The sequence below is a fragment of the Camellia sinensis genome, chromosome 4, assembly GCF_055761805.1.
Source record: "Camellia sinensis isolate YWXY chromosome 4, ASM5576180v1, whole genome shotgun sequence".
Taxonomy (NCBI): Eukaryota; Viridiplantae; Streptophyta; class Magnoliopsida; order Ericales; family Theaceae; genus Camellia; species Camellia sinensis.
This window is the reverse complement of record NC_138964.1, coordinates 188,449,941-188,470,726: the sequence shown is the minus strand read 5'-3', so window position 1 is coordinate 188,470,726 and position 20,786 is coordinate 188,449,941. Positions and strand designations below refer to the sequence as shown.

Below are 20,786 nucleotides of genomic sequence, written 5' to 3'. Positions count from 1 at the left end.
ACAAAGGGCCGAACTGTCCTTAGCTCGGTCTTTTCTTCTAACTCCTTACCTCAGCTGCCCCTGTTCAACCTTGGTGTGTTTAGATCAAACTCCCAAGTAGCAAGTTCTGACCGACCTAACCATAGTATGTTACGACCGGACTAAATGCAAGGTCGGACTTACTTTAAACTGCCACCGGACTAATTCTGAAACCGACCTACCCAGAACATACTGCGACCGGACTAACTCTGAGACCGGCCTACCCAGAACATACTGCGACCGGACTAACTCTGAGACCGGCCTAACTCCAAGTTGCCTCCGGACCGGAGTAGCTTTACTCTTTCTTGGGCCAAAGCAACTATCCCTTCTTGAGCCGGAGTAACTATACTTCTCCTGGGCTGGAGTAACATTGCAGCCTTTTTACTTAGTCCTTCGCGTTCTGGGCCTCAAAGCCCAACTCGCAGCTCGGCCCAATTTTTCCCAAAAATTACCCTCTCAATTGCCCCTTAATTCCATCTGCGCAACATGATTGGGATTATCAGTCTACTGGCCGAGCTAGAGTTTATTACGCCTTTCCAGCCGAGCTAAAAACCCTTTAGCCTCTCCGGCCGAGCGAAAAACCCTCGGGCTCTCCAACCGAGCTAATTTTACTTCGGGCTTCACTATGTCCGGTCAAAACGTCTCTTTAATCACAGCGACTGTAACGCTTCCCCTTCCAATGACACGTGGCAGATTCTGATGGGCTGAGGACGGCTGTCACGCCCTCTTTCGTACTTCGTGAATTTTGAACAGTCCCGCCTCTTTTTGCCGCCTCTTCTCTGTCCTTTTTTCACAAAACGACTTTCCTATTCTTGAATCATTCACTTACACTTTTCATATTCTTCGTCTTCTCTCTGCGTGCTCTAGCTGTTCTTCCGCTGTTCTTGAAGAGGCTGTGGTTTTGCTACCATTCTTCCCTCTTTGCCTTTGTTTCCCTCTGGTAAGCTTTGAAAAAACTTGTTTTTGCTTTCTTCTTTCCTGTTTTCTCTATTTTGGTGAAGCATGCTTGTGCATTTTTTGTTTTTGCTTCTGTACTTCCATGAAAAAACCATAGAACTTGTACGTGTATGAACTGTTATGTAGAAAAACCAATCTTAGATCCAAAATCACATAGCAACCGAACTAGGATCCTGTTTGCCCTAAACAAGTAGATAACTGTAGACAATCAACCGAACTAGAACATAAAAGTCTCAAAGAGTCACCGATGCCCGACTCTCTTTAGCCGAAGTAAGATCACCGAGTTTTGAATATAGCAAACAAGGAACCTCGGTTGTCGACCGAACTAAGCTTTTGGGGCCAAGCCGGCTTTCTTAGTTCTTAAATTGAACTTAGAAAGTCGCCCCTTAAGGCTCAACCGAAGTAAGATTCACACTGCAACCGATTTAGGCCTCGGGTCTAAACCAGCTTTCTTAGTTTTTTAGACCGAACTCAGAAAACTGCCCCTAGACGTTAAACCGGTCTACCGAGCAAATTGCTCAAACCGAGCTACCAAACCCTTTGATGAACCGAGATAGAACCAGTTTTTTGAGGCCGAAGTAGGGCTTTTATACATTGCTTTTAAATTGTAGCACGGTCCATTGATCAGTGCTTTAACCCCCTCTGTTTTTTACTTTGCAGACTTAGGTTACCCAGGCACTCCTGCGTGCGCTCAACCGAGCTACTGAGCACGATTTTTGCACCGATATAAGTTATAAGTAAGTTATACATCAGATGGGTAAGTATAGGTATCTAGTTGAGACCCCGGGCGGCCTAGCCGAATTCAGGAAAGATTACCAAATACCTGACGATGTCCAGCTGGTTTTGGCCGAAAAAGACATCACACCCTGGGATAATGAAGGCTTCGTCCCCTTTACTCTTCAATCCATAATAGAAACCGGACTACGGTTTCCTGTCCAACCATTAATCTGTGAGTTCCTTAGGCAGACTAGGTTATGCCCCACCCAACTGTCCACCAATACATACCGTATTATTATGGGAATAGCCGCACTAAACCACCAAACCGGTTTAAACCTTGGCCTTGCCGAAATATTCCATCAATATTCCATCGGCTCGAAAGATGCTGGGTGGGTCTATTACCTTAGGATCCGCCGCCGCCGAGAGAAGATAGTTAAGCACACACCGGACAAAGACCTTAATGATGATGACTTCTTTTGGGTCTCTGGGAATTTTGAGGATTTTCAAGCCCAAATTCCTGGCCGACCTATAAATTGGAAAAAGGGAGAGCCTGGTAATTTAACTTCGGTCTTCTTTCTTGTATGTTATCTCGGTTTTTTGGCCTATTGACCGAACTAACACTTCTCTTTTTTTTTTTCCGCAGATTTCGCCCATCTTCATTCCTTATATAGTTATCCAAACCTTGCAATTTTGCGAGCCGCGCTACGGATTAAAGAAAGAAGTTGGGCTAAGCTTCTGAACTTTGAGCCGACCTACCGGTACAGCGGTCGCCGGAAAGCAAGGGTAACCGATTTCCTTCTTGAGGAAGCACCAGAGCCAGACCCAACCTTGCCCAAAATCCGACTCGTCCCATTATCTGCTGAAGAGGAGATGGCAAAGAAGAGCAGAGTTAGGGCCCTTCTGACCGCAACAACCAGAGCCGAAGTACCACCAACCATTGAGGCGCAGCCTGCCGTTGTGGCCCTCCCCTCTCAACGGCCTTCTTTATCTCGCCCTTCCAAGCGCGCCCGATCTCCATCGACCGAACAGCTACTTGTCGATGAGGTCGAATCCATCCCCCAAAGTTCTCAACCGTCCCCCCAACCGGAGCAAACTGACCGAGCCGAATCTCCGAAGTGAGCTTCGCCGCTGACCTTTAACGACCGAGATATCAAGGCTACTGACTCGGTCGTGGCTGAAAAAGACCACCAATTGGCCTTTAACCTGGCCAAAAGTGTGTGCCTTCCCAAGGACATGGAGCACCACTTGAAGCAACTGAACACCGAAATGAAGTCAATTCGGTCTGCTTCCAAGTCCATGATTTTGGTAAGTATCTCTGTCCATTTTTTTTTTTTTTGTTTGAAGTTTCCAACTTTTACTTCGGCTTAAGAGAAGTCTTCGTTTTGTCAGGCCTTGCAGAAGAACAACATCACTTATAAGAAAGTCCAAGAACTCCGCAAAACCACAAGGCAGGCGATGGCGGAAGCCGAAGCAAAGGCGGCCGAACTAGAGGAGGCCGAAAGGAAAATGACCGAGCTTCAAGCAGAGAATGGTCGGCTTGCCGATCTGGTTAGCTCGGCTGAAGCGGAGAAGCAGAAAGCAGCCATTGTTATGAAGGACAAGTATCTGCGGGAGTTGTTGAAGCTTGAGAAGAGGAAAGACGCCGAAATAAGCGAACTAAAAGAGAGGGTGGAGGCGGCCGAAAAGGAGGGGTACAAGCGAGGTTACAAGGAGGCAGAAGATGCCTATGTCAAGCAATGCGACGCCGCCAAGGAGCTTTTCTTCAAGTGCGGCTGGAGGGCGGCTGTGGAGAAGCTCGGTCATGATGAACAGACCGAGGTCTTCGATCCTCCAGCATACTTTATACCGAAATCCCTTGCGGCGTATGCAGACGCCTTGCAACAAGAGTTTCTGGAGGACTCAGACACTGATGACTCCTCTGCTCCTGAAGACATTCCGGTTGTTGGTGCAAGCCCGTCACTTCGGTTGGAGCCCATGGTAGAGGACCCTCCTATTGAACAACCAAGTGACACCGTGGTTCCAACCGAAACTAACCCGGCGACCGAGCGTGATCTTCCCCTTGAAACCGGTTTTCAAGTTGATGGTGATGCGGCCTTTGACGCTGAAATACAAGAACTCTTTTCTTGACTTTGTACTTTTTCTTTTCTTATTTCGTCTTTGTAACCGGGCTTCGATCCTTGCTTTGTACTTACTTTGATCTTTAATGAAATAGAAATTTGCCTACAAGACTCTAACTTCGGTTTTGATATGTTTGTCTGTACTTTGTAATGCCTTTTATTACTCCAACTTCTATTTCGGTTTTGGCTTTTTAAACTACGCTTACCAGCCAACCACTCCTTAGCCGATATACTAACTTCGGCTAAGGAGTACAAAGTGTTGGTTTATTCCAGCCAACCACTCTTCAGCCATACACTTACTTCGGCTGAAGAGTAACAAGTGTTGGTTTATTCCAGCCAACCACTCTTCAGCCATGCACTTATTTCGGCTGAAGAGTAACAAGTGTTGGTTTATTCCAGCCAACCACTCTTCAGCCTTGCACTTACTTCGGCTGAAGAGTAACAAGAGTTGGTTTATTCCAGCCAACCACTCTTCAGCCTTGCACTTACTTCGGCTGAAGAGTAACAAGAGTTGGTTTATTCCAGCCAACCACTCTTCAGCCTTGCACTTACTTCGGCTGAAGAGTAACAAGAGTTGGTTTATTCCAGCCAACCACTCTTCAGCCTTGCCCTTACTTCGGCTGAAGAGTAACAAGAGTTGGTTTATTCCAGCCAACCACTCTTCAGCCTTGCACTTACTTCGGCTGAAGAGTAACAAGAGTTGGTTTATTCCAGCCAACCACTCTTCAGCCTTGCCCTTACTTCGGCTGAAGAGTAACAAGAGTTGGTTTATTCCAGCCAACCACTCTTCAGCCTTGCACTTACTTCGGCTGAAGAGTAACAAGTGTTGGTTTATTCCAGCCAACCATCGAAGTTAGTTTTTCCAGCTAACTTATAGTATTTGGTTATTCCGACCAAATGTCCTGCAGCCTGGATCCTTATCCTGGGCTTAGGAAGGGTGTTGGTTTGTTCCAGCCAACCTCTAAGTTAGTTTTTCCGGCTAACTTAGAATGAAGAATGCTTGCAACGCGCCTAATCTTTACTAAAGCTAACTTTTACAAGGATCAACTTGTGCTAAAAAGAATTTCTCATTTTATTGAAGGAAGAGAAAATTACATATGTTTGAAAAAGAAAAGCTAAAAGTAAAATAACTTGAGATTGGCCGTATTCCATGGCCTAGGGATTGCCTTGCCATCCTTGTCTTCTAGGTGGTATGCCCCTTTGCCTGCTAATCCAACCACCTTATAAGGACCTTCCCAATTTGGGCCTAACTTGCCGTCTCCTGGGATCAAGGTGTTTCCCATTACTTTGCGTAGTACCCAATCCCCAATCTTGAATTGTCTTGGATGAACCTTTTTGCTGTATTTTCGGATTAACTCTTGTTGGTATGAGGCGATGTGGACTAGTGCTCTTTCTCTTCTTTCTTCTGCAAGGTCGAGTTCTAAGGCTATGGCTTCTCCATTTAAGTCTTGATCAAAATTTTCGCTTCGAATTGTGGGGAGGCCAACTTCTAGTGGGATCACTGCTTCCATTCCATAGGCCAAGGAGAATGGTGTTTCTCCAGTTGATCGCCGAGGCGTGGTGCGGTAAGCCCATAAGACGTGAGGAAGTTCATCTGCCCACTTGCCTTTTGCTTTCTCTAGCCTTTTCTTTAGTCCATCCAAGACGACTCTATTTGATGCTTCAGCTTGCCCATTTGCTTGAGGATATGCTGGTGTGGAATTGTAGAACTCTATCTTGTACTCTTCACAGAAGCTTCTGAAGATTCTGCCGTCGAACTGAGTGCCATTGTCTGAGATTAGTGCTTTTGGTATGCCAAACCGAGTGATGATATTCTGCCAAACAAACTTCTTCACATCTTTTTCTTTGATTGACGCCAATGCTTCTGCTTCCACCCACTTTGTGAAGTAGTCTGTTGCTGCGAGAAAGAATTTTCTGCCGCCAGGTACTGTTGGAAGTGGTCCTACTATGTCCAAGCCCCACATTGCGAAAGGCCATGGACTAGTTAAGGGTAGGAGTTCTCTTGCTGGTTGATGTATTTGGTGTGCGAATTTCTGGCATTTTTCACACTTCTTCACATATTTCTCTGAGTCTGCTTGCATATATGGCCACCAATATCCTTGCGAAATAGCCCTGTAAGCAAGCGACCTTCCCCCTTGATGACTTCCACACACCCCTTCGTGTATTTCGAATAGGAATGCTTCTACTTTGCTGGGATGAACGCACTTGAGGTAAGGCCCAAAGAACGACTTCTTGTATAATGCCAAAGATGGAGATAGCCAAAATCGCTGCGACTTTGCCCTTATTCTGTTGGCTTCTTTTTTCTCTTCTGGTAGGATGCCGTCTTTTAGGAATAGGATGATGGGATCCATCCAAGAAGGGCTTAATTCTGTGCAACATACTTCTTCTGCTTCGGGGTCTTCTATGCTTGGTCTTGGTAAGAAGTCGATGAGTAATGGATGAGGGATTGATGTATCTGCCATTGAGGCAAGGCCTGCTAGCTCGTCCGCTCGGCTGTTTTCCTCCCTGCCAATTTGTTCTATCCTTACCACATCAAACTTCTTGATCTCTGTTCTGACTAACTCTTGGTGCTTGGCCATTCTGTCGTCCTTTGCTTCGTATTCGCCAGAAATTTGGTTTACTACCAGCAGAGAGTCATTGTATACCATTAGTTCGGTTGCTTTCATGAAGTGTGCCGACTTGAGTCCTGCGAGAAGCGCTTCATACTCCGCTTCGTTGTTGGATGCTGGGAAGCCAAGGTTGATTGCTTGCTCTATAACCAGGCCGTCTGGAGAGATGAGGACTATGCCAAGCCCTGCACCATGTCGGTTGGATGCTCCATCCACAAAGAGCTTCCACATCTCTCCAACGAATAGTTTCCAGCAAGCGGAAGGATCAGATGATGTCGTGAGGTCAAGAACGGTGTTTTCTTCAAGGTCCATGTTGGCTGTCTGTCCTTTGTCCTCTGTTTGAACTGCTGGTGAGCCTTGGTTTGTCTCTTCCTTGTTGTCCTTAGTATGGTCTGCCTTGGTGCTTGATTGACTACCTTCTACTAGGGGTTGCGCTATTCCGGCGTCAACTTCCGTCCTTAGTTCGGTTGTGTCAGTTAGGTCGACTGGGCAGATATGATGACTTCCAGGAGTAAACTCTGCGACGAAGTCTGCCAAAGATTGGGCTTTTATTGCGGTTTTGGGTTGGAATTTGATGTCGAATTGTCCCAACTCTACTGCCCACTTCAAAATTCGCCCACTAAAGTTTGCCCTTTCGAACAGAGCTTTTAGTGGAAAGGCTGTGAGGACGACTATGGTGTGGGCGTGAAAGTAGTGCGCCAATTTTCTGGATGCCATCATTAATGCTAATGCTAGTTTCTCCAAGGGCAAGTACCTTGTTTCGGCTCCCAACAATGTCTTGCTGACATAAAAGATGGGCAGGTGTTGTATTCCTTCTGCACGAACCAACACTGCGCTGACTGCGTGCTGAGAGACTGCTAGGTACAAAAAGAGTTCTTCACCAGGTACTGGTGTAACAAGTAGTGGTGGGGAAGACATGTACTCCTTCAAGCTTTCCAGAGCTCGGTCGCATTCTTCATCCCACTCAAACTTGGTTTTTAAAGCTTGGAAGAATGGTCGTAGTCTGTCTGACGACTTGCTTATGAACCGGTTGAGTGCAGCCGTCATACCAGTGAGATGCTGCACTTCTTTGACTGAGTTTGGTCTCTCCAACTCCTGGATTGCTTTAATCTGAGAGGGGTCTACTTCTATACCTCGGTTGGTCACCAAGAAGCCCAAGAATTTGCCAGATCCAACTCCGAATGCGCATTTGGATGCGTTGAGGCGCAGCTTGTGTTTCTTAAGGATCTGGAACATCTCGCCTAGATCTTTAAGATGGTCATTCTCATCTTTGCTTTTGACCACCATGTCGTCGATGTAAGCCTCCATTGTTCTGCCTAACAATGGTTCAAACATCTTGGTGACCATCCTTTGGAATGTCGCCCCTGCGTTCTTTAGGCCAAAGGGCATGACCTTGTAGCAATATAACCCTCTTGGTGTTGTGAAGGATGTGACCTCCTGGTCTGGTTCGTGCATGGCGATCTGGTGGTAGCCTCTGTATGCATCCAGAAAGCTAAGTCGGTTATGCCTTGCCGTTAAGTCCACCAGTTGATCTATCCTTGGTAGAGGAAAGCTATCTTTTGGGCACGCCTTGTTGACTGTTTTGTAGTTGACGCAGACACGCCATTTACCATTCTTTTTTGGCACTACAACTGTGTTGGAGATCCATCTTGGGTAGTGCACTTCTCTTATTGCTCCTGCCTCCAGCAGGTTGCCTACCTCTTCTGCCACTATTTCGGCGTGGTGGAGTGCCGATCTGCGTGTGCGTTGGATGACTGGTCTGGCGGATGGGTGGACATTGAGTTGGTGACTGATGAAGTTTGGGTCAATACCTGGCATGTCGTAGGGCGTCCAGGCAAACACTTCGATATTAGAGGTCAAGAATTCCAAGACCTCTAATCTTTCAGTGCTGGACAACGATGAGCCAAGCAAGAAGAACTTATCCGGGTTCTTCTCATCTATTTTTACCTCCACCAAGTCCTCTACCGCTTTCTGATCAGCCTCTTTGCCGACGTCCGCGAATAGTTCATTACTTTCTGGTTCTTCCACCGAATGAACGTATCCTTTGGCAGCTCGGCTTCCATTCGCTGTGGCGAAGCATTGTTTTGACATGATCTGATCGCCATAGACTTCTTCAATTATGCCGGTGTTGTTAGGGAACCGCATTACCTGATGGTAAGATGACGCTACCGAACGCATAGCATGCAGCCATGTTCTGCCCAAGATGATGTTGTATGTGGAGGGGACCTTCAATACCCAGAACTCCACTTGTTTTGTTACACTTCCTGCTCTGACCGGAAGGATTATTTTGCCGACAGGCCACTCTGGCATGGAGTTGAATCCAATCAGGGGAGAAACTGCAGGCGCCAAGTCTTTGTCTTGCAGCTTTAGTTGCTTGAATGTGTCGTAATACATGATCTCACATGAACTACCCTGGTCAATCAAAATCCGCTTTACGTCAAAATCCTTGACTCGGAGAGTGACAACCAGGGCATCATTATGGGGGCAGTAAATTCGTTCCAAGTCCTTATCCGAAAAGGACATGACGTTTGTTGCCTCTGTCCTCTCCTTCTTGATGGTAGGTTGGGCACTTAATACTTCCCTAAAGTGCTCAGCCTTCTTGATTGAACCTCTGAGCTCGCATACGCGCTCAGGTTCAAAAACTCCATGAATTACATTGATAGTGCCTTGAGGTGGTGCATCAATTGGCATTCTATTGGAATGGTCATTATGGTCTTGGGGGGCCGGTTGCACTCATCCTTCAATGTATTTGTCCAAGTGGCTTGCTGCCACCAATTCTTCCAAGTGCTGTCTCAGTGGCGTGCAATTCTCAGTTCGGTGCCCCTTTTCTTTGTGGAAGGTGCACCGTGATCTGTCGTCGTAATTCTTCTGAGCTTCCCCTAGCTTGGCTGGCCACTTGACAAATGGCTCGTCTTTTATTTCGTTCAAAATACGATATATTGGTTTTTTGAACACCGTTGTTATGGCAGTGCGGATTCTCAACCATCTTTTGTCTGGGTCTTCTCCGTTATCTCGTCTGCCACGCCCGTTTTTGTTCTGCCTATCTACTGTATTGACCTTTGCTGAGGCCTTCTTTTCTGGTACCGTGGTTGCACTAGATTTTGCTTTTGCACGTGCGCCATCCTCTTCTACCCTGATGTGCTGATGCACTCTTTCCATCAGGGCCTCCATGGTGAGGGGTGGCGTCATGGTAATCGAATCCCTTAGTCTGTTCCCTACTGGTAGGCTTCTTTTATATTGCGCAATGGCTAGATTGGTGGGGCAGTCTCCAATCTGGTTGAATGTCTCCCAGTAGCGACTGTTGTAAGATCTGAGGGTCTCTTTTTCACCCATGTCGATGGAGAGTAACTGGTCTATCTCCACCGGTGTCTTAGTATTTGTCCGAAACCTCGTTACGAATGCTTCTGCCAATTGGGCCCAGGAGGCTATGCTGCCCTCTGGGAGCTTTTCGAACCAAGTCAAGCCTAGGTCGCCCAGACTTGACGGGAAGAGTATGCACATTAAGGCCTCATTTCGCCTGTACACAGCCATGACTTGGCGAAAGTGGCTCAGGTGTGAATATGGGTCCGTCTTCCCTTCATATGTATTGAATTTCGGCTGAAGGAAGCCTGATGGCAGGGGCGCGTTTTCGATCGCTGGGACAAACGGCGAAGTTTGTAGTCTTGCCAATGCCTTGTCCGTTGGTTCGTAGGCCGGTCGCAGTATTGGCATTCCAACCTCGACGCTTCCATGCGTCCCGAGGAGCCAACCGTTGTAAGGCCGAAACTCGGTGTGGATCCCTTGCCCTGGCATCCTCCTTGCATCGTGCTTTTTCTTCGAGCACGGTTCGTAAGTCGGATGACCTGGGCAGCTCCGTTTGTCTAGATCTGGTTTGGTGTGAATGTGAAGGCCAATACGTGCTTCCTTCAGTGTATGATCTTTCGGATCTCGTCCTCTCAGACCTGGAGTGACGAGTCCTTGAAGATAAAGAGTGAGTGTCGCCTGTCCTGAGGCTTCTGCTCTCTCCTTGGGAGGGTGTAGTATTCCTATTACGATTCTCTGAGTGGCGAGGGGGCGTCTTGTGCTTGCGCCCCTCTCCTGTCGCCACATCTTTAGTCTTCATCTGGCGTTTCAAAGCCTCCATGTCCGCCGCCATCTTTCGAATTAGTTCATCTTGTTCCTTCACGCGATCTTCCAGGGCTTGGGGATCAATCCTCCTCCTTTGCCTGTCAGGACTTCGAGAGTGACGAGGGCTGCTATTCCGCCTTCCCCTGCCACTCCTCCTGGAATTATGTTGTTGGGGCTCCAAATCCGCCATGGGAGGGACAGAAGGAAATCCTTCACGCCTTGCGCCCCTCTCTGGAGTTAGTCCGTCGATGGCGGACTGCGGCAAGTCTTCAATGTGTGCCATTGAATGAGAAAAGGAGAAGTTTAGTCAAGAGGTTTTTGTTCTTGTCTGTACTTCCCACAGACGGCGCCAATTGTACGGGGAGGAAATAATTCTCCTCGTATAATCCTGTTGACCAAGTCTACGCTCCTCCGTACGACGTCGCTTTGTCACCTGAAAACACAAACGTGAGCTAGCCGGCGGGTGTGTGCCGGAAACCTCTCCGATGCCTAAGTCAGAAAACTTGACAAATAGACAAAGATCTATGTTCTCAGAAAGAATTGTGTTCAATTACCTCCTCCAAGGTGATGTTTGTGGGCTTTTATAAGTTTCCCGTGGCACAATCCTGGTAGGACTTGTATTTCTCCATGCAGAGTCCTCCTAGGATTCATACTCCAAAGGATAATGCTTATCCTTTTACACCCTCCCCCACTGCTTAAACCAAGTGGGATGGTTTTCTCCATGGCCGAACTTCCATGTGACCGAAGTAAAATTGGCTATGCCAAGCCACAAAGGGCCGAACTGTCCTTAGCTCGGTCTTTTCTTCTAACTCCTTACCTCAGCTGCCCCTGTTCAACCTTGGTGTGTTTAGATCAAACTCCCAAGTAGCAAGTTCTGACCGACCTAACCATAGTATGTTACGACCGGACTAAATGCAAGGTCGGACTTACTTTAAACTGCCACCGGACTAATTCTGAAACCGACCTACCCAGAACATACTGCGACCGGACTAACTCTGAGACCGGCCTACCCAGAACATACTGCGACCGGACTAACTCTGAGACCGGCCTAACTCCAAGTTGCCTCCGAACCGGAGTAGCTTTACTCTTTCTTGGGCCAAAGCAACTATCCCTTCTTGAGCCGGAGTAACTATACTTCTCCTGGGCTGGAGTAACATTGCAGCCTTTTTACTTAGTCCTTCGCGTTCTGGGCCTCAAAGCCCAACTCGCAGCTCGGCCCAATTTTTCCCAAAAATTACCCTCTCACTTTCTGTCTCAGTGTGAGAATATAAGAATTCTGTGTAATTATATTAAAATTATAGAGTTTATTATATTTTTTTCAAATCTACGGATGTTAGTATAATTTACTTTTTTTTTTATAATTTTTTTTTGGGTAGAGACTTTTACTATAGAAAATAAAAAATAAAAAAACTAAAGAACAATTAAAAAAATATATATTAGCAGAAAAAATATATATTAGTAGGAAAAATGAAGAAATTACCACACACCCCCAAAAAAAAAAAAAAAAAAAAAAATCCCAACGTTCCACCTTTGTAACAAAATCAATCTCGAATTTTCAATTTTGTCAATTTAAATTTTAATGTTTTGATTTATTTTCAAACTAAGCTATTTGTCTATTTCTGTCAAGTAAAATTGAAAAAAGTATTTTCGCCATTAAACTCATGTAAAATATCATTTTTTGTAATGACTGAAATACATTTTTTTTCCGTCTATTTTACTTAATAGAAATAAAAAAATGATTTAGATAGAAAATAAATTAAAATATTAGAATTTAAATTGTATCATTTTTGGTTGACTAATGACTGAAATATATATATATATATATATATATATATTTCGGAAATGATTCGTAGCTTGAATGCGTAGAGCTCGAATGGTACGGAAAATATTATTTAACCGGTAAGAGAATAAAAAAAAAACCCTAAAATGACGTCGTTTTAGGATTTCGAGCCATTCGAGCGTTTGATATTTCGAGTTATGTAGCGGAGTTGTATATATTTTATCTGTTTTACTTAACAAAAATAGACAGATGATTTAGATAGAAAAACAAATCAAAATATTATAATTTCAATTGATAAAATTAAAAATCTATAGGTTTATTTTGTTACAATGGTTAGTCTGAGGTTTTTTCTTTCCTTCTTTTTTTTTTTTCAAAACAAAAAAAAAACCTTCAAAGCCTCGATCGGATAACGTCCGCTAACGTCCTTCTCCCTCTTCTACAGTGCTTATCTCCTAAGTTATCGGAGCAAGGATCCTAGAGTAATTTTTTTTTAAAGTTTTCTAAAGTGCTACAGTGTATGGTTGAGATTTACTGACAAGTCACATCAATTTTTTTGATATGACTTACCAGTAAATCTCAACCACACAATATAGAAACTTTAGGAAAATTTCACTCTAGAATCCTTGGTCAAGTTATCGGAGGGAGGGAGAGAGAGAGAGAGATGGCTGCAAATGCAAAGAACCCACCATTTAAGGTTTGCTCCAGCTCTCTAAAGCTACATTGGCCTCGCCATCTTCTTTCCTCTTTACCCTACATTTTGTAGTATTTATTTACTCAATCTCTCTAGTTATGCCTTGATATGCATATATGTCTATGTCTATATCTATGTCTATGTATATATATGTATCGATGAATGAAGTTTGGTAATAATCTTATGAATGTGATGATGATGCTTTTAATTGAAAGATAATATTGGGTTCGTCTTCAATGGCTCGTCGACAAATTCTAGTTGAAATGGGATATGAATTCTCAATCGTGGTATGTTTTGTTCTTTCAACCATTAACTGTTTGATATATTGCCACTTAGAAGATTCAAGTTGGTTGTTGGTTTTAGACAGCAGACATTAATGAGCAAAGTATTAGGAGGGAAAAGCCAGAGGATTTGGTAATGGCTCTTGCTGAGGCAAAGGTATGAAAATGAAACTACTACTACTACTACTACTACTACTCTGACTCGTCTAATATATTATACATGTTTGATTCAAGGTTTGTTTTTGGGTATTGGATATGATAGGATTATATAACGTATGATTGTTTGTACAATGTTGGATTAGGGAGTGATAAAGAATGAGATAAGTGGATATAATTAATGTTGATGATTGGATAAAGGAGCGAAATAATTCGGACTTACCTAATTAGTTATCGCTCATTTAATCCCCATATCCCCATATTTGGTATGAGCAATCCTGTGGCCTTATCCGGAGAGAGAAATTTGTGAACCAAAAGCTGGAGTAGCCGTTATTCCCCCTCCTATCCTGCTATCAAACATGGTCTTGGATCTCTTACATTATGCACAATAACTCAAATTTGCAGTATTAATTTACTGCACACCTCTAGCTATATGCTGGTGAGTAAATGGTAAGCCAGCATTTCAGTTTTCTTTTGTTGTTTGTTGTTTGTTGTTTTTTTTTTTGGTTTTTGTAATGTTTCTTGTGGTTTACATGATTTCTTGTTTGTCTGAGTGGTATACCTTGTAACTCAAATCAAAGTATGTCGGGTACAAGGTGAATTTCATGCACTAAACTGAGCATTTATCAATTTATTTGTGTTTGAAACTCAAATCAAAGTATGTCGGGTACAAGGTGAATTTCATGCACTAAACTGAGCATTTATCAATTTATTTGTGTTTGATCATGTGGGTAGTTTCAAATTAATCAGTTAAACATCAGGGATATCTAGGCATTATGTGGAATAAGATTCCTTGATGTCCTGCACACTGTGTCCTCCAAACATCTTGATTCTTGACTACACCAGAAATTGCTATTAGTATTGTGAATTTATGATTTTATGATTAATAATATGTGGAATGGTAAGGGAGGTTTTCAGAATTCTCCAACTAGTTGAAAGTAGCGAATGATCTTTCTAATATACTGGTTAGGTACTTTTTCTAGATTGTTGTTTCAGCCAATTATGATGCATTTCCTGCCAAGGGGCTGCCCACATGGGAACACGTGCTTTCCTTTCTCTAGCCACGTTATGATTTTGATTTTTCTAAGTTTTTGTTCTATTTGTGATTTTCCTTCCGGCCCAGATTAGCTCCCCCCCTTTTCCTGTCTATTTTTCTACAACATTTTTTTTTTTCTTCTTAATTTACAATTTAAGATATTATATTATCCATTTTATTTGCTAGATGTACATTTAGATACTATGCAAAAAAAGAATTCCTTGAGGAACTATTAGTCATTAGACATATACAGAACAAAGTCACATAATTGAAAATTGGGATCAAGGGTCACGTGAAAGCTATCGCATCCCCTCTTCAGTGAGCACATTAGTAACTCGGACTTGGTGGACTTGGTGAACTATGTGCCTAAAAGAGTTTGGAATTCTATTAATATGGTTAACGCTATCAATTCTTGTAAAGTTGGAGCAAATACTTTTTTGAGGTTCTGGATAATGACATTAACGGGAAGGAAGAAGGCCTATCTTGAATGACTTCCCCTTTCTTACTGCTTGATGACCTACATTTGGCCTATCTCTTATGCTCATTGTAATTATGAATTTTAAAATTGTTCAATATCGTTACTGAATACTTTCTACTTGCTCTTCCACATTTCCCCCTCCTGTCATGCCTCTAAAAGTATGCCCATATTCAGTGCATGGGCCCTATATGATTATGAAGACTGGGTTTGATTCGAGTCCTTACCTTTATTTAATGGAAATTTCTTATTAGGCAGATGCCATCATATCAAGGCTCAAAATTACAAGTCATTTGGAGGACAATGCTCACTCTACGCTGTTAATTACTGCAGACACAGTATGTTTTTATTCATCTTCTTCTCTTATGTATTCTTTGACATTTATGTACATAATGTAATATAATTTGTAGCCATATGTACCTCAAGAATATACCATTTGGTAAGACTATAAGAGTATTAAAAGTGGAGTCAAGGGAACATTATTTAGTTTATGTTAAACATGATGCTATGAACTATAAAAGAGTAGTCAATTTGTGGAAGGAAAACCAAATTGTGTATAAAACACATAGCCAACATATTGGGTGATGGTGAAGAGATTCAAAAGCTTCATCCTACCTAGTGTTATCTGAAAACGTTGTTACCCTAGTGAATTATGTTTTGGAACGCACATATCGAAACATGGTACACTTTCGTTCCAAAATACTAAATTTGGCAATCCAAGGTATCCCAAAAGTTTGTTCTAACATATTTCCTTAAGACTTCTTTAGGAGTAAAAAAAAAAAAAAAAACAATGAGATAAAATCTAAGGTGAGTGTAATTTAACATGGCAAAACATAAAAAATGAGTCATAATGTTTATTAAAATGTGTTTTCATATGATTAATTTAGAAAAAAAACTTACATTTTATTGGATGTCTAATTGTTAAAAAATTTCTCTACTAAAAGTACATTAAATTCTTAGTGTAAAGTGTACAAGCTTACCCCTATCTTGCTACAATTTTGAGTATGTGGCGTATCACATTCCTATTTTTGTTCCACGTACAGGAATGATCCACGTTCCAAGTAACAAATTCCTGCCACAAAGGAAAATGTGTTAATACCAGCATAAAACTATTATCAGCGAGCTAGAACATTACATTTCTGTATGCAAAATAGAGCATCACCATTAAATGATTCATTTACTAAATAAATATATCTTGGGTAGGTTTATTGGCACTCCATTTTCTTTTCTTGCACACCACTTTGTTTCCATGTGCTATAGTGGGGATGGCAAAGAAGCAGAAGGAGGGTGCCAGCCTGCCAGGAGCTGCAAATAGTGGGAAACATCCCAAAATCTTGACCAATAGAAAAAAATTGAAAATGTGATTGCATGCAAAAGAAAATTATTCATTGCTACTTTTATTGGATAATTGCTACGTAACTTATTCACAACCCCGCTCCTCAAAATAAATACTTACAGGACTTGTTTACTAGGACCTACACTTTGTCAAATTGATCTCATTTGGGAGATGACTATATTTCTAATTTTGCATACACACCTCCAATTCTTTTCCTGGTTCGAAGGGGTCACATATGGGCTATATTGTTTTACCACAGCAGCCTGATAGGAATCATTTTTTGGCATCATTATCTAGACATCATTATCTAGGTTCTAACTATCCCTCTCCACGTATTATATACTCTGATGAGGTGCTTGTAAAGTTGAATGTGTTAGTTTAGTCACATATGAGATGTATTCATAGGTGTTAGAATGTATCATATGGAGAAGAAAATTTTTAGCCTGTTTTCCACATAGCAATGTGCTCTTTGCCCTATCAGGGATCCATAGGTTCTGTCTAGGTGATGTCCTTGGTTATATTTTTCCCAATCAGGTGGTCCTAAACTAGAAAACTCAATCTTACAATAAAGAATAGGGAGACCTTTCCAAAGAGGAAAAGGAGAAGAAAAATCAGCAGTTTGATGGTCTTATCACCTTATAAACTATTTTCTTCTGAAATCTACTAAGATGTCTTACTCATGAGTATGAACGAGTCAAATATAAGGTTTTCAAGGGACTTTGGTTCAGGTGCCCCTCTAACAAGGTAAATCTGTTGATTTCTCAATCAAATTGCTAGATGCTTGGTTGGTATGTGACGAATGTCTTTTATCTCCTCGATTAACCAGTGTCCTAAATAATTAAACATGTTATAAGCAAATAGAATAATAGAACAACTGTTTTTCTCTTTAATAGTTTTTTTTTTTTTCCCTCTCTCTTTTAGTTGGAAAATGGAACTTATTTGAGGTTACATCTTACTTATACATCTAATTGATATTGAGGTGGTGGTGTATGAAGGGATGATCAGAGAAAAGCCATCCAGCAAGGAAGAAGCACGCCAGTTTATCAAAGGTCTGCTTAATGACCTTTCCTACTTCAGCTTTCCATAATTCCATTACTTGGATTAGCTAGATGTGGTCCTGTTCACATAATTTGCAGGCTATTCTGGTGGTAGTGCTACAGTGGTGGGATCTGTACTAGTAACCAATCTAAAAACAGGTACCAGAAAGGGAGGATGGGACAGCGCAGAGGTATTTTGTTTTTCTCTTCTATCGAATCTGTATTCTTGGCGAAGGCTGATTATCGATAAGGCTGAATCAGGAAATAGGAAATTTCAAAGTGAATTGATGTAAAATCAAAATTAGTCGACTCATTTTTACCTTTTGTATTCTTACTGTTTGGAGGCTTTCTGGTTTTTGATACATTCCAATTTCCAGTCATCTGGCTTGGGCTACCCAATCACGCTCCTCCCAATTAGTTTTTGTTCATGTACTTTTAAAAGCTCAAATTTACAAAATTTATTTTGTCAACCCTTGGAGTATTCTTAATGAGTTGCAAGCAACTTCATTAATCAGATTTACAGAATCAACAAATCTAGTAATCCTAGTCCTAGTTTGGCTTGTTGTGCTAATGCCAAGGAACAACTCATCATTTCAAGAGGAAAGCAAGATATAGCAATGTACTTGATTTGCATTTTGAAAAAATGAAGTTGCATCGAAGAATGGGATACAAAGTTATGGTATTGCTTGAAATGCATTGGTCTTGTCTTGCTAAAAAAGTGCCCAGTTTTAGATGAACAGGACACACCACCCTTCGCATATATTTTGCTGGAAGGGAAAGTTACATCGGGGAATTTCAGATAAATGAGAAATGGAAAAATTAATTATAAATCAATGGAGTTCAAGTAAGGCATGTGCCCCAGTTCAAGTGAGAGTTGTACCCTGGGACACAATTCTTACTTGCATAATATTTCTACCTTTTAAGTTATGTTTCAAATTATTTTCCCATGCATTACTTTCAAGAATTTAGGATTAATATACCTGTTGGATTATGTATATTTGATGGTTTTATGATTGACTTTAGAAAAGTAGTTGTTATTGGTGTTTGGTGCAGGTTTATTTCCATGACATACCAAATGAGGTCATTGATAGCCTGGTAAAAATAGACAAACAATATGGATTTTATTTGTAATTTTTTTTATATAATATGCCTACTTTATGCGGCGAGTAATGTTCAGGTTGAGGAAGGAATTATGCTCAACGTTGCTGGAGGTTTGATGCTTGAACATCCTTTGACATTGCCCTTTGTTGACACCGTGGTAAGCTTGTCATCCAATTTGTATCCGAGTAATTCTGTAGATGATTGAGAATTCCTCTCATCGAATTTGTTTTTGAGTTGGTTACTTGCATCGTTTGATGGGTTGATTTCTCACAACATTGGCATCTATTGCTTTTCTCCTGCAGGTAGGAACAGCTGATTTTGTTATGGGACTTCCGAAATCTCTGACGGAGAAGCTTATTCAAGAAGCCCTTTAACTTCTGTTAGTGGTGCTGATGTTCTGATCTTGCTTCATTATCTTCAATATTTGTTTTTTTGCCATATTTCGAGTTATGGCCATAGTTGATTCATTTGATTGGTTTTGATTGAAAAGTCCTGTATTTTAATGTCAAGTTGAACAGGCAATGCTATGATCTCCGGGCTGAATCTTTGATGCTGATTGCTTTTGTACAATGGATTGCTAAACTGCATCCAAGTGAATTTGTTTCGCAACTCTTAACATGATTGATGTCCGTTTAGATAGAGATCCCCACCATTTTTTTCCATTTACTTTTAGGTAAGAATTTACAAAAAAAAATTATAAAGAAATAACTTCTCTCTAGTTAATGTTGTTCGAGCACTAACTAACAGCACTAAGATTGTGCCACCTTGACACTTTTTGTAAATCAAAAATTAACTCATTAACCCATCCATTAAATATTGGGTCTAATTTTTTGCTTGAATCTAACAATAGTTTTTTAAATAAGTGAACAAAATTTAAATCATTAATTTATGAAAAATGATGATGTGGCGACCATTTGAAACACGAACTGGACGTCCAGTTTGGGTATCCAAATTGGAGTCTTATAAAACTTTTAAAATTTCTTATAAATTGCTCATTTACAATAAAAAAAAATTTGACAATATTTAACTGTAATGTACTAGTTTTGATTCCTTGACAAACAAAATCAAATGATTTGGTTTGGTTTGGTTTTGACCAAACCGAACAACTTACACCCAACATTCGATCAGGTAAGGATTCTGTCGGGTTGTTCCATTGTCCACACACTAATTCCAATTAGTGTGTTTGGTTTGAGTTTTTTGAATTAAATTTTTTGAAAACAGGATTTTTCGATTTTCGTATTTTTTTGTTTTTAGTGAATATTTTTAAAATTTTAAACATTTTTTTTACTTTTTCAGATGCACTTTACTTAGATGTATCTAAAAAGTAAAAAATTTGTGAAAAAATATTTTAAAAAATTAATAAATACATAAAAATACAAAATATGTTCTGAATTCTTGTATTTTTTTTTGTATTTTTGGTATTTAGTGAATTTTTAAAAGATTTTTTTTATAATTTTTTTACTTTTTAGGTGTATTTATGTTAGATGTGTCTAAAAGGTAAAAAAATTGCTTAAAATATTAAAAAAATTCAGTAAAAACAAAAAAATACAAAAAATAAGAAAGTAGAATTTTCTGAAAAGTGTTTTTGGAAAAATGGAACCAAGCAAGCTAAATAAATCTTATTTTACATTGAAGATTACAATTGAATGTTAGTAAGTTTTAATATGGACAACTAAGTTATGTTTGGTTCACTAGAATAAAATACAATGAAATGATCATTTTATCAAAATATTCATTTATGTTTGTTTAAATTAAAAAAAAAAAAGACAAATAGAATCATCTTTCACCATTTTAATAAAATGATCATTATATGAGAAAGTCTAAGAAATTGCTATTCTATTTCATTCTAATGAACCAAATAGGGCATAAGTCTTATTTTTTATGAATTATTCACAAGAAGTTCAATTCTTCAAAATAGTATTTTTTTTCCCTTCCAATTTTACTCTTCTCTTAAAATATGAACAAAAAATTCATAAACAATTTAAATTTATTTAAATTTTTACAAAAAAATATTTTTAATTATTCAAATTAAATAAAATTTTATAAATAAAAATAAAAATATATGATTTATCAATTATCTCAAGTATTGACAAACTATACAAACTCACCATATTACTTTTCGTAACTTATATTGATATAATTTTAATAAAATCTTACCTTTTTTATTGTTTATCACAACAAAATTCATAGTTTCTTCAAATGACAAATTTTATACTATAGTTATTCTGCTGAAATTGTTGTTTACGATTTGTTTTACTTAATATAATGTTTATAATTTGTACAATTAAAAATTATAATTTTAAGTAAATAAAATTTGTTTATCAAATTATTATTCATATTAAATGAGAAAAATAAAATTAAGATAAAA

General features: G+C 40.4%; 1 protein-coding gene across 1 annotated transcript; it reads left to right on the top strand.

Annotated features, from left to right (window-relative positions):
- The first annotated feature begins 12,839 nt into the window (after window positions 1-12,839).
- LOC114274963 (uncharacterized) lies at window positions 12,840-19,059 on the top strand. Its single transcript, XM_028216947.2, has 9 exons — window positions 12,840-12,999; window positions 13,212-13,283; window positions 13,360-13,434; window positions 15,199-15,282; window positions 17,260-17,329; window positions 17,417-17,508; window positions 18,371-18,412; window positions 18,495-18,575; window positions 18,721-19,059. The coding sequence occupies exons 1-9, from the start codon at window positions 12,967-12,969 to the stop codon at window positions 18,790-18,792; spliced, it is 621 nt and encodes a 206-aa protein (XP_028072748.2). The 5' UTR covers window positions 12,840-12,966; the 3' UTR covers window positions 18,793-19,059.
- Window positions 19,060-20,786: the final 1,727 nt, after the last annotated feature.

Coding starts and splice junctions, on each gene's coding strand:
- LOC114274963 (XM_028216947.2), top strand. CDS start 12,967: ATGGCTGCAAATGCAAAGAACCCACCATTTAAG. Junction 13,000..13,211: donor CAAAGAACCCACCATTTAAG/GTTTGCTCCAGC, acceptor TTTAATTGAAAG/ATAATATTGGGTTCGTCTTC. Junction 13,435..15,198: donor TGGCTCTTGCTGAGGCAAAG/GTATGAAAATGA, acceptor ATTTCTTATTAG/GCAGATGCCATCATATCAAG.